General features: G+C 40.4%; 1 protein-coding gene across 5 annotated transcripts in view; it reads right to left on the bottom strand.

Annotated features, from left to right (window-relative positions):
• lingo2 (leucine rich repeat and Ig domain containing 2) overlaps nt 1-13,872 on the bottom strand; it is a 717,008-nt gene that overhangs the window by 134,055 nt on the left and 569,081 nt on the right. For all 5 annotated transcript variants that reach the window (XM_072587678.1, XM_072587659.1, XM_072587687.1 and 2 more), the window contains one exon: nt 845-1,021. In XM_072587678.1, coding sequence (XP_072443779.1) covers nt 845-853 — 9 coding nt within the window. In that variant the 5' untranslated portion in view covers nt 854-1,021. The remainder of the gene's footprint in view (nt 1-844; nt 1,022-13,872) is intronic.

The following is a 13,872-nucleotide window of genomic DNA, read 5'->3' as shown; positions in this document are numbered from 1 at the left end:
TGTAGGTAAGCATGGCAGCTCAGTTATACAGCATAACGAATCACAAACAGCAATGAAATTAATGATCTGTTTTGGTGATGTTGTCTGAGCAATCAATGATAACAAGTATGAATTGGCCTAGATTAAGAAAAAGTCAAAGAGTTACAGAAAGGACCTATCACTAATTCCGTAGGATCTATCTTCTGAGATTTTTGGGTTTGCCCAGATGTTCCAATTGTACAGAATTCCAAATGCATTGATAACTATTTCTAGTATTAGCTTAGGAGAAGCATCATTCAGGACAGAGCAGCCCACTTGATCTGCAACTCATCTAGCTCCTTAACCATTTTCTCCCTCCATGACTGAGGAAGGCAGTATGTACTATCTACAAGATACGCGTCAGCAACTTGGCAAAGCTCCTCTGACAACACCTTCAACCATAACCTCTACCAGCTAGAAGAACCAGGAGAGCAATAAGATACCATCACCTGCAAGATCCCATCAAAGCCTCCTAATATCTTGCCTTAGTAGTATATCACTACTCCTTCACTGTCACTGGGTTAAAATCCTGAAACTCTATTCCTAACAATACTGAAAGTGTGCTTACATCACATGAACTGAGTGGTTCAACGTAATGGCTAACCGTCACTTCTTATGGGCAGTTAGAGATGGACAATAAATGCTGAAGTTGTCAGTGATGGTCAAATGTTGGGAAATAACACAAAAAACTGCATACCTTCAAGTTTTTACATGCATCCAGTAACTTCAGAGTCAATTTTATAACATCCCAGTTCTTATTAGAATTGCCTATCATTGTAGTCTATTTTTGCAATTTTATATGTGCAAGCAAAAGAGAACAGCTCACCTTCATCATGATACTTTTACATTCAAGCTGTAAGATGTTTACTGTCCTGGTTGATGCTTTTTCCTTATAATAGAATGCTCTCACTGGTACTGAGAAGCATGGTTAAGCCTCAATGCAACTCCGACTCGGTCTTACTTAGGAAGTGAACAAAAGTTGAGAGAAGATTCTGATGAGAAGCTGTTGGACAAAAGAAAATGTATTTTACATTGTGCCTTTCAGAACTGCAGAATGGTCCAAAACCTCTTAGAATCAATTCAGTTATTTTGAAGCACAGTCACTTGTTGCTGAAAACAAAAGAAGAAAAATGCCAACAAATTGGCAACAGCAAGCTCCAAAAAAACAGCAATGTGACAAGAATCAGATGATTCTTTTTAAAGTCAGCTGAAGAGGAATGAGTGGCCAAGACTGCAAAAAGACCTCTCATGCTCTCCTCTGACATATCATCATGAGGTGTCTCAGGTTCACTCCCGGAGACATACATGATCTTATTTCAATACATCATCCTAGATGTTTGTGCATAACTCTCTGGAATTGGACTTATACCCAAAACCTTCAAAAATGCAGAGGAGTGAGTATTACCAATTTGACCAGAAGTGAAATGCAAATAATAAAGTTTAAGAATTAGTGAAATCAACAGTAGAACAATTAGACCAGGACAACCAAACTTGTGCTGAAAACTTTTGGGATAAGTGCGTTAAATGATAATAGAAATAAGTGATTCAGAATGAGATGGCAACATTTTATTAAAGTAACATTTATCTGCACCGCAAGATGCTCAATTGAATCTTGCAAAAATGTAATATTTTCACGCACAAATCACAACAAACACATTTATTAATCATTCAAAGGAACAGAATACTCTACTAAGTAAAACAAGTTGAAATTGTCCTTTAACATGACTACAGAGGCTCAAATTAAGGCAAACACCATTCAAATATGCACCGAGTATATCACAACAAGGAGAGCATCAAAATTAACATCAATTAACAAAAATGTTTTCTGCTATTTATTATTTCTTACTGCTTTTTTACAATGACAGTACTTGCTGTTCTTTCTGAACTAAAAGGTAGATCAGCATTTATTGTAATTAGAAAAAAAAAGATGACCTTGCTAATTCTGCCCACATCCCTTGAATGAAAAATAAGAACAAATAATTTATTAGCCACTGGTCCCTCAGTGTTGACATAAGGACAATGGTGAGAATAATCTTGGCTCAGAAGACCTGGAAGTTCAATCATTAAAGATGGTGGTTAGAAATGATAAAGTGTAGAAACCACTTGTGGAACTATACCCCAAGCAGCTAAAGATGGGCAGAAAAATAGAAGGCTCTTATAGCAAGATAACCTTCCCATGGACTAGGCAAATCAAATTAGCAAAAGAGGTTGGAAGGCCAAGTTTATGGAATGCACTTGAGGCAGTTTCCTAGAACACTATATCATGGAATTAATTAACCAGGAGGCAAGTTATTTTCAACTTCGTCTCATGTAATTGGAGAGGATTAATTAATAATCTCTAAGTGAAGGAACTTCTGAGGATGAATGATTATAATACGATAGCAATTCATGTTGATTTTGACAGTAATGTACTCAGGTCAGAAATTAGAATCTTGAAATTAAAGGTAAGGCCCATTACATAAATAGAGTATGAGGTACAGATTTGGGACAATAGATTAGATTACTTACAGTGTGGAAACAGGCCCTTCGGCCCAAGTCCACACTGACCCGCTGAAGCACAATCCACCCAGACCCATTCCCCTACACCTAACACTAGAGGCAATTGCCAATTCACTTAACCTGCACATTCTTGGACTGTGGGAGGAAACCCACACAGACACAGGGAGAATGTGCAAACTCCACACAGATAGTCGCCTGAGGCGGGAATTGAACCCGGGTCTCTGGCATGGTGAGGCAGCAGTGCTAACCACTGTGCCACCGTGCTGCCCTAATAGATGAGAAAGTATTAAAGGAGCTCAGTAACAGCTAACACAAAGAAAGATTTCGTATTGCCAACCCTAGATTAATTCAGCTGAGAAATAACAATACTGCAAGAAATGTGATCCATCACTGTCTAACAAAAAGTATTGGAATGGTATCAGATTAAAAGAAGAGTCACTAAGGTTGTCAAGAATAGTATTCTGCTTGAGGCTTCCAAGAATCAGCAAGATTATGGAATGAATAAACAAAATTGTAGAGAAAGAAAACAAAAGAGCGTAAATAAACAACAAAGGTAAAAATGGATTGTAAGAGCTTCTATGATACAGAGGAAGAATGCACAGAGTCCCTTAAAAGCTGAGACAGGAGAAATGAGTCATTTTGTAACTGTCTATAGAGTAGAAGACATAAAAAGCATGTCTCAAATCATGGTAAGCAGGGGTCTAGTGAGAATGATGAATCTAAAGTAATTGATATTAGCATATTATGGAACACTGGGACTGAAGGTTGACAACAAATCCCTGGCACTGATGATCTACATTCTTAGTTTAGAAGAAGGAGCTTTTTACAATGGATACTTTGCTCATTTCTATTATATTTTATCACTTGTGTTTTTGCAAAATCTGCTAGCTTCTGAATGGTTCAAGGAGATTAGGAGGTAGCAAAGGCAACACTACAGTTCAAGGAAAGAGACAGAGAAGCAAAACAGGGAATTACTAGACAAAATGGATAGGTTAAGTGAGTGAACAAGAGGAGGCCAGATGGGGAAAATGTTGGGAGAAATGTAAGATTATTTATTTCTGTCAGTTTAGCATACTTTAAATATTGAGTACTACTAAATGTTTCCACATAGAGAGATTCATGTACCCTTTTATATGAATGGTAGAATGCTAAAATGCAAGTGCAGTAAATAATTAAGAAGGCAAATGGAATATAACAATACGGCATTCTTGCTACAATTGCACAATTTCTTTTTAGAAAATGCAGATAGCCAGTGATGTGTACTTTCCCTGCATAAGTGACTGAAAACAAATGTGTGCTGAGTATGCTTTCCAGAGTACATAGAGAGATACGTAAGAGGCAACATTTTGTGATAAGGGAATAGCCACTTAGAAATGAGACTGTAAATTCCTTAACTCAGTGGTTTATTAATCTTCACCGTTTTCAACCATGGAGAGCTTTTGATGATGAGCCATTATATATACTCAAGGGAGAGGTTAACAAACTCTTGGAAGACAAGAGAATTGAAGAAGGTGGTGATAAGGGGTGATGGAGTATCACCACATAGGAAGTAGAAATGAATAAACATTCATAATCTTCTGGAATAGATGAGCAGGCCTGAGGGGCTGTTTGATTGAGTCCTGGTCCTTCTTCAAATATTTTGTGTCAAGAATATAAAGTTTAGAATGAACCGACTGCTATATTTTTGATACATCGTTTTTATCCATATGGGGTACTTTAAAAAAAAAACTAGAAAATAAAACTTCACATTTTCATAAGTGGCACTGATATCTGTGTAGTTAGGAAGTATCCAGTCCCACTCCTAAAATGGTGTGTTTCACAGTCATTTAATACCGCAATAGTGGGCTCAAATTTCAGCTATTCACTGTCAATTGCTAAAACATTTGCTTGATTGAAATTAAATAAGTCATGAAAGAAAATATTAAGTATAAGTTCTGATCTTGATTAAGTCCTTCCTGTCATCCCAACAGAAGGGAAAAGGTCATCCTACTGGGGGACTACTCTACTCTGCTTCACAATGATGATGTGACTCAAACCATGGTGTGACTTGCTGGACAAGTTGCTGTAATTTGTACAATTAATAACGGGCTACTCCCACTCATTAATGTCAATGTTACATGCTTTATGGAAAACCTCAAAGTGTCTTTGCATTGATTTATTTGGCTTTGGCATTACATATTGGCAATTAAAACATTGAGAAAACAGGACCTGATCGGGACAAATGTTTCTCAGCCATCTGGACTCAAGTGTCCATTTTGTCAGTGTTAAGTTTTGCAGATGCTTTGCCTGAATGTTTTTGGAAATGGCTTCAAGAAACACCGTAGCATTTGTTCCATGATTTATCAACATGTAAGGAGAGATCGAGTGTTTTGCATGCAGAATTGACGAGATTAAGAGTGACTTTCAAAGTCATCGTATGTACCGAGGAAAGAAAAGAAAGCAAATCATGGATATCAGCACCAAGTGCCCAAAGATATTGAGAATCAACCTGTTCAGTCACAGGAAGACCCAAGGCAGAAACCTGCAAGCCTGAGTAGACACTATTTTTGAACTGAGATGCAGATGATGATGACAATTACATAATTGCTTAAAGTTAACTCCACAAAAACAACCAATATATTTCCAGTTCATTTACTCAGCTATGCAACATTCTGCATTGAGACTGGAAACACAACTGTTGGAGATCACAACGGGTCAGACAGCATCCTTGGAGAGAAAGCAAGCCAACATGGTAAAGTGCAGATGACTTTTCATCAGAACTAAAGTGAAGTATGGAGGGAGAAGCATTTATGCTATAATTGGAGGGGGGGTGGTGGGATCACAGTATGGGGGTGGTCGGTTGTAGGGTGCTGGTGGAGAAAAGATGTTGATGATTCAGATTGTGATCGGAATGTAAGAATGGCAGAACAACAGTGTGTCTAATTGCAAACCTTCAAAGAACAGACAGGCCCACTTGGGTGGGAGGAGGAGAGAGAGGACATAGTGCAGAGAATATAACAAGTAAAGCTAAAAGGGAAGGAATGGGAGTTCATTCACAATTTGAACATGTTGAACTCATTAAGTCTAGAAGGCTGTAAAGTTCCAAGTCTGAAGATGAGATGTTGTTGCTCCAGTTTGCGATGTCTTTGACTGGAGCATTGCAGCACGCCGAGAACAAACATGTGGGCGTGTGAGCAGGATGCTGTGCTAAAATGACCAGCTATGGGAAGATTGGGATCATGCTTGTGCTCAGACATTGAAGTGTTCTGCAAAGCAGGCACTCAGTCTGAGTTTGGTTTCTCCAATGTAGAGTAGGTAACATTGGATGCAGTGAATAAAATACACAAGATTGGAGGAGGTACAGGTGAAATACTGCTTCACCTGAAAAGAGTGTTTAGGTCCTTGGATGGTGAGCAGGGAGGAAGTGAAGGGGTAGGTGTGGCACCTTCTGTGATTAAATGGGAAGGTCTTGTGGGAAGGGGGAGTGGTGTTGGTGGTTATGGAATGGTCTAGGGTGTTCTGGAGTGAACAATCCCTGTGAAATGCAGACGGAGGAGTGAGGGCAAGATGTATTTGGTGGTGGCATTCTGTTGGAGTTGTCTTAAATTGCAGAGAATGATCAATTGAATGCGGAGGCTGGTGGGCCTGATCATGCTTTATGAGTGATGGGAAGGGGCAAGGTTGGAAACATGAGTGATAGGTCAGATACAGTTGAGGGCCCTGTTAACTACAGTGGGTGGGAAATCATGGTTATGGAAGAAGTAAGCAGCGCTGTTTTGAAAAGTGGCATCATCTGAACAGATGTGACATTAATCAAGGAACTGGGCGAATGGGTTTGAGTCCTTGCAGGATGTGGGGTGTGGCAAGCTCTAGTGAAAGCAGCTATGGGAGTCCGTGGCTTTGTAGTGGATGGCAGTGAACAGTTTATTCCCCAAAATAGAGACAGAGAGGTCAAAGGAAGGAAGGGAAGTGTCGGAAATGGATGATGACTCTTAGAGCTACCATCAGTGCAGCTCGTCATACTCCACTTGCAGCAAGGACTCTATCCCATTCTTCCAGTTCCTTCACCTACATTGCATCTGTTTGGATGATGCCACCTTCCAAAACAGCCCTGCTGACATGAAGACAAATGGGAGCTCAGATTAATGCTGCATGAATGCAGACAGCATGGGTGACTGGTGGAGTTTTTCCACAAATAGATGTACAGACCCTGAGAAAACACAAGAAATTAGGCAATGATGCTCTGGGAAGGTCATAGGGAGGAACTATAGAAATGGGCTGAAAAATGTCTGAAGTGCACCCTTAAGTTTGTCTAAGGACTACGCCTGGACCACAAAAATGGGGTGGTTTTAAAACACAAAGGCAAACCCTGTATGACAACATACACCATGAATGGGTACTGAAGGTGTTACATGTATTAGGAACTCAGCTGCCAGAATGGTACCCTTCCCAATTTCAGAGATTATACTTGTATTTGACCCATCAGTTCTTAGGATGGAAACCAGGGTTTGACATAGACAAAAGCCAGACCCAGGACAGAGATATGTTGAATGAGTTGATGACAAATCAGGAGTGTCCAGAGTCAATATCCTTATTTTAGCTAACTTAGATATTAAATTCAGACTTTTAACACAGTAAGTTAAATATACAGTGGTTACAGTTATTCTGGACAGTCAGTAAGATGCCAAAGTGGGAAATGAAAGAATCTCATGCAGACCACCACCTGATAATGATACTAGATTAGTGGTGCTGGAAGAGCACAGCAGTTCAGGCAGCATCCAACGAGCAGCGAACTCGACATTTCGGAGAAAAGCCCTTCATCAGGAATAAAGGCAGTGAGCCTGAAGCTTGGAGAGATAAGCTAGAGGAGGGTGGGGGTGGGGAGAGAGTAGCATAGAGTACAATGGGTGAGTGGGGGAGGAGATGAAGGTGATAGGTCAAGGAGGAGAGGGTGGAGTGGATAGGTGGAAAAGAAGATAGGCAGGTCGGACAAGTCCGGACAAGTCAAGGAGACAATGCTGAACTGGAAGTTTGAAACTAGGATGAGGTGGGGGAAGGGGAAATGAGGAAGCTGTTGAAGTCCACATTGATGCCCTGGGGTTGAAGTGTTCCGAGGCGGAAGATGAGGCGTTCTTCCTCCAGGCGTCTGGTGGTGAGGGAGCGGCGGTGAAGGAGGCCCAGGACCTCCATGTCCTCGGCAGAGTGGGAGAGGAGTTGAAATGTTGGGCCACGGGGCGGTTTGGTTGATTGGTGCGGGTGTCTCGGAGATGTTCCCTAATGATACTAGGAAGACACATCAGGACCTTAACCAAAATCATATGGGGAAAGATGGGTGTTAACAGTAGACAGCAGAATAGGGCTGTGTACAGGATCAATGGCCAGTGGATGATTGATCAGTTGAGGGTGAACCTTGAGCAGGCTCAGCAAGGACAGATCCCACCTTTGATGAGAGATGAACATATACAGCATTTATTCTATGAGAAGAGACACCCCAATATTTCAAATTGTCGATTATAGCAACTGACCAAATTCTATTTAATCCCAGTTGTAAGGAGACACCAGCAAAGGCCATGGGGATGCAATTCTGATCATAACATCAATCAAAATGGGTTACAAGTCTTTGAGGTGGAAAGTGTTGGAATTATCCAAAAGGGAGTACAATTAGAATACAATGACACCTTTCCATATGCTGTTCAGGAAAAAAGGAAAGGCTAGTAGGTACCACTCTGGATAAATATCAGCAGACAAAATAAGTCATTATGAGTCCCTATCCTGTATATTCAAGTAAACATGCCTTGTGTGGCTTTCAAACAAACACCATGCAAAATTGCACTGTAGAAATCAAGAGTCTGAACACTGACATCCCCACGGTAGCTCAAGGGGGAAGGCAGGATACTGCATAACAACTCTTATCAGTGGAGGACCTTCACATGTAACATTCAAAACACCACCTTGTCCATCAGGCCACATACCAGCCAGGATAGACCTAATCAAACTCACAAACATCCACAGGAGGAGTGAGATTTTTTTCTCAATGTCAGTGATGAATTCAGACAAACGTTAGAGGATCAGTGGGAGAAGTGTGACACCGCCTTTGACCAGAAAAAAAAAAGAGGTCTGGACACAATTGACAAATGCACATAAAGTTTTTCCTACTGTTATTCAGTAGACAGAGCAAATTCAAAAGTGCATCAGCAAAATCAGAGACAAACTGGTGGGAAGACATGGTTCTGGGACTCAAATATTGAGTTACATAGCTGGGTACATCTCCTCTCATACCTGACTATGTTGTTCATCTTGTTTACTTTAATCTGCTCATCATCCTGATGGTTAAGTTCACTTGCTAGAATAAGGAACTTGTCCAGAAACTAACTCTGGACACTAAGCTCCAACGGAGGAAGATAATAAATTAATAACTCAAACTGCATTGTGAAAGGACTATGTAAATTATTGTGCAGTTTGAATTTTACTCCATTGAGTGCTGCTAATTGCCAAAGAGGCTTGAGGGTGAGCCAGTGTGTGTAAATATTGGCTAATCCTCAATTTATGAATTAAATTATTGTATACAGCACTGTTAAGCTTATTAATATAAGAAGACAGTTCACATTTGGGTTTTGTTGCCTATGTATAATGTGGAAGCCACATACTCGGAATTAGGCTATCCATCTGAGACACAATATGTGTTGGAATGACAGCTAGTCACTTCAAGAGATCAACAGGAGGGACTCCTGTAGTCAAGCGACCATGAGTCCAAAGTTCGATATTCTAAATTGACCCACAGCCAGAGAAATCAGGTCTTACAGAAAATTGGTCAAATCAAATGCGAGAGCCAGCAGCTATTGACTGGAACCATGGAACTAAGATCCAAGAGGTGATAAAGTTTCAAGAGGAACGAGTTAGAACCAGCCTGAGGGTTGTGCATTAGAGAAATTACAATCAGACTTCATGGCACTTTGACTTCCAGCCAGTGCCTGAGAATGTGCACTTTGTCTCTCCCTGACATGGCAACATTGAAGGGTGTTGGCACAACCCCATTGGATGCTTTGAACCCACTCATGATCCCATTGGAAGGTCCCAGGTAAGGGGGGATAAAAACAGACATGCTTCAGCGAAGACCCACAGCAAGATACATGGCAGGAGACTATGTGACAATTCAAGATGACCCAGGAGAAGATCCAGCCTGACCTGCAAGACCCAACTTCATGGAACAGAGTCAGCCCTCTGTTGGAGAGGAAGGAGATTCCAACAATCCAGCACAAATACATGGATCATTTTGGGTAACGTCCTTTCTTAGTCGGATATAGCTAGATATAGGGTAAATACTGCTGGAATTGGGAAATGCTCACATGGTGCTTTTAATCAGGAATATTTTGTTAATAAAATAAAGTTGAACCACAAACTGAATTCTGTGTTCCTTTGTCTGCCTCACTGACAACAGTGCTTGGTAAAGTGTTTTTAAGATATAAACTGGTCAAAGTGTCCAAAGCATGGACAAATACTTCTCTGAGAAATTTAAATGCACCTCACTGGCATCATGCTTCCAAATGAGTTTCAAAGGTCACATTTAAATTTTCAAAACCTGAGGCAGGAAAGAATTTGCACTTGTGGGTGTCTACAGATGTTTTTCTTTGTTTACTGTATCTTTGAAAGGTTAGGAAAATATCAGGGGTTAGCTGTAGTTCCATTAATGTGAAACAAGAAACAAATTAACAACATGCCTTAGAAGTGCTCTGCTTTAACCTTAGTCAGCTGGCACAAAAGCACACTAATTGGTTGATTCCCGTAAAGTATTTATCTTCCTCTTTGCAAATACCTTTTGTGTCATTCTTACTTACTTAAAAGGTAATTGCACGCAGTATTCTTTCTTTTCTCCCAATTTCATGTCTAAATGAAGTGACTGATTCTGAGTGGTGTTGAATAAAGCCTTTCCATATTTTATCCCAATGGCTATTAAACCTGAGGCTGACAGGTGGTGATTAGCGTGAATCTACCAAGGCACATCCTCTACATACCCTGTGTATTTTATTACGTCTTTCTCCTTCCTTGCCCTGGAGAGGAAAATCAAGGTAACAGTCCATTCTATTTAGCTCTTGTATTCTGAAGAAGTCACATTGAAATTAAAACAATTACTCTGTTTTTCTCTCCATTGTCCTGATGAGTTTCTCCATCACTTTATGGTTGTATTCCACTTCTGCCATTACTGGCATCAAGCTTAATGGTTGTGTGCAGACACAGAATGAAAGCTGGATTTTTCTTGTGTGTACAGTTTGTGAGCAGGTTTTGATTTTAAGATTCATTGTCTCCATCTATTGAAAGGAAAGGACAGCGGGTGCATAGGAATATGTTCAAAAGTCACCCTCGAACTTAAAAGTCACATCCTGACTTGGAAATATATTGTAGTCTGTTCATTATATCCAAGTCCAAACCCTGGAACCTTTTGTCTAATAGGACTATGAAAATACCTAGATCACGCCAATCATAACATTCAAAAGAAGACTCATTACTGCCTTTTCAAAGGCAACTGTAAATGAACAAAGTTAAAAATCACACAGCACCAGGTTATAGTCCAACAGGTTTAATTGGAAGCACACTAGCTTTCGGAGCGACGCTTCTTCATCAGGTGATTCATCAGACAATCACCTGATGAAGGAGCGTCACTCTGAAAGCTAGTGTGCTTCCAATTAAACCTGTTGGACTATAACCTGGAGCTGTGTGAGTTTTAACTTTGTACACCCCAGTCCAACACCGGCATCTCCAAATCGTAAATGAACAATGAATGCTGGTCTAAACAACTCGACGCAACTAAAGCATGACAAACAAAAACCTATTAATCTGTCCTTAAGATAATTTAGATGTGGTTTTGTGTTGATCTCTTGCCAAATTTCAACACAAGATATTGTTCCATAAATACTGCAGTAGAAACTTATAAACTTTCAGGAATTTGATCCAATTTTTAAGGTGGCCTTGAAATGGATCTCCAAGCCACAATAGTGTGTGTCGTGGAAGGAGAGCATGCAGGTGGTGGTATTTCAATTTATCTGCTACTCTTGCTTTTCTATGTGCCTGAGGTAATCAGTTTTACATGTGCTGTTGAAGAAAGCTCGGCCAATGTGGGGTACAGACCATTGCTGGTGAAGGAAGTGAATTCTTCGGTCGTAGATGGAGTGCTGATCAACTGAGCTATTTTGTGCTAGATGGTACTGGATTAGTGGTGCTGGAAGAGCACAGCAGTTCAGGCATCATCCAATGAGCAGCGAAGCCCGAAACATCGATTTCGCTGCTCGTTGGATGTTGCCTGAACTGCTGTGCTCTTCCAGCACCACTAATCCAGTATTTGCTTTCCAGCATCTGCAGTCATTGTTTTTACCTTTGTGCTAGATGGTGTCAAGCTTCTGGAAGTACACTCATCCAAGCATGTGGAGAATATTCCAACACATTCCTGACTCGTGCCTTTTAGATGGGGTGCCTAGGCATTGGGGAATAACGCTAGTTACTCATCATAGAGTTCTTAGACTCTGACCTGAGTTTTTGTTTTAGGCACAGTGCTCATGTTAGGTTTAATTTGCTGGATCATTGTGCATTAAGCTCAACAATCACTTACCAACTTTTTTTTATGAACCGCTGGTCTGCTTTAGAAAGATAAGAAGCAAAAAATAAAATGGAAGCATTTTGTGCAACAAATGGTGAAGGGAATGGGTAGTTGCAGTTTGTCCAACGATTATCATAACCTATTCAAGTCTGACATGAATGAGTTCCTTTTGAATAGGCAGAAAGTAAAATCAATGGTATCAAGTCCAGGCAACCCTGGATGTCAAGAGATAGTTTAACAAAGAAAAAGAAGGAAGCATATATCAGGTCTACTGGGAAGGTTCTTCAAAAGTATAGCATGTAGAGAGTTCCTTAAAAAAAAGAAGTTGGGAAGGCAAAGAAGAGCCACAAAATACCTTTGGTAGATAGTGTTAAGAAAAACCCCAAGGTATTTAAGAGTACATTAAGAGTAAGAGGATTATCAGAGGCAGACATTGGCCTTTCAACCAGAGGATGAAAGCTAAAGATTTCAGCCAGGATTCAGAAGTTCTAAGGAGGTATCAGATGTTTCAGCAGGCATAAGGATTCAGAAAACCTTAGGGTCTAATAAGCTGTGTCCCAGGATGCTATGCATGGCAAAGGAGGGGATTGTTGGGGCTCTCGAGGATATTCTTAACACTTTGTTGGTCTCAGGTTAAGTGCCAGATGACTGAGGGATGGCTCATGTGGTTACTTTGTTCAAGAAGGGCAGCGAGGATACACTAGGTAATTACTGACTAGTAGATCTGACAACAGTGGTTGAGAAATAATTGAGAAAAGGTTCTGAGGGACAGGTTTAATCAATACTTGGAAATACATAGATTGATCAGGGATTGTCAGCATGGATCAGTTCGAGTGAGACTCTCTTTGACAAATTTAATTGAGAATTTTGAAAAGGTGACTAAATATATGAATGAAGTTAATTGGTGTGGTTACGTAGACTTCAGTAATGCCTTTGACAAGGTCCCACATGAAAGACTAATCCAAAAAATAAGAATTGATGGGATCCATGGCAAGTTAACACACTGGATCCAGAAGTGGCTTGCAAGTAGGAGGCAAGCATGATATTGGAGGGTTTTTTGCACCACAGTGACCGGTGCAGGGACCTTTCCTCTTTATTATGTATGTTAACGACTTGGATATCAATGTAGAAGGTGTGATTAGCACGTTTGCAGAAGATACAAAAATTTATGTTGTTGTTGATAGTGAGGAGAATGGTCCAAGACTGATATGGATCAGCTGGTAAGTTGGGAAGAGCAATAGCTGATGGAATCTAATCCTGATAAGTGTGATGTGATACATTTTGGGAGGTTTAATATGGAATGGATACATACAATGAATGGTAGGGTCCCTGGGAGTATTGAGGCACAAAGGAATCTTGGTGTACTAGTCTAAAGATCCCTGAAGGTGTCGGCGCAAGTAGATAGGGTAGCAAAGGTGGTAAAAGGGATACTTCCCTTCATTAGCCAGAGTGTCGAATATAGGAGCAGGGAAGCCTTGTCTCAATTTTATAAAAAATTGCTCAGGCCATAGATGGAATAATGCGTGCAGTTCTGTTTGCCACACTATCAGAAGGATGTAATTGTACTGAAGAGTGTGTAGAGGAGATTCACTGGGATGTTGCCTTGGATGGAAAGTTTCAGTTATGAAGAGAAACTGGATAGACTAGGATTGTTTTCCCTGAAGCACCTTATTTGATGGAGAAGTGGGTGGAGGGGAGGCAGGATGAAATTTTGATTAAGACATACAAAATTGTGAGAGGCATAGACACTGTTGATCATGAGAATCTTTTCACCATGGCAGATGTGT

The sequence above is a fragment of the Chiloscyllium punctatum genome, chromosome 2, assembly GCF_047496795.1.
Source record: "Chiloscyllium punctatum isolate Juve2018m chromosome 2, sChiPun1.3, whole genome shotgun sequence".
Classification (NCBI taxonomy): domain Eukaryota; kingdom Metazoa; phylum Chordata; class Chondrichthyes; order Orectolobiformes; family Hemiscylliidae; genus Chiloscyllium; species Chiloscyllium punctatum.
Note: the sequence above shows the minus strand (reverse complement) of the source record. Positions and strands in the feature narration are given on the sequence as shown.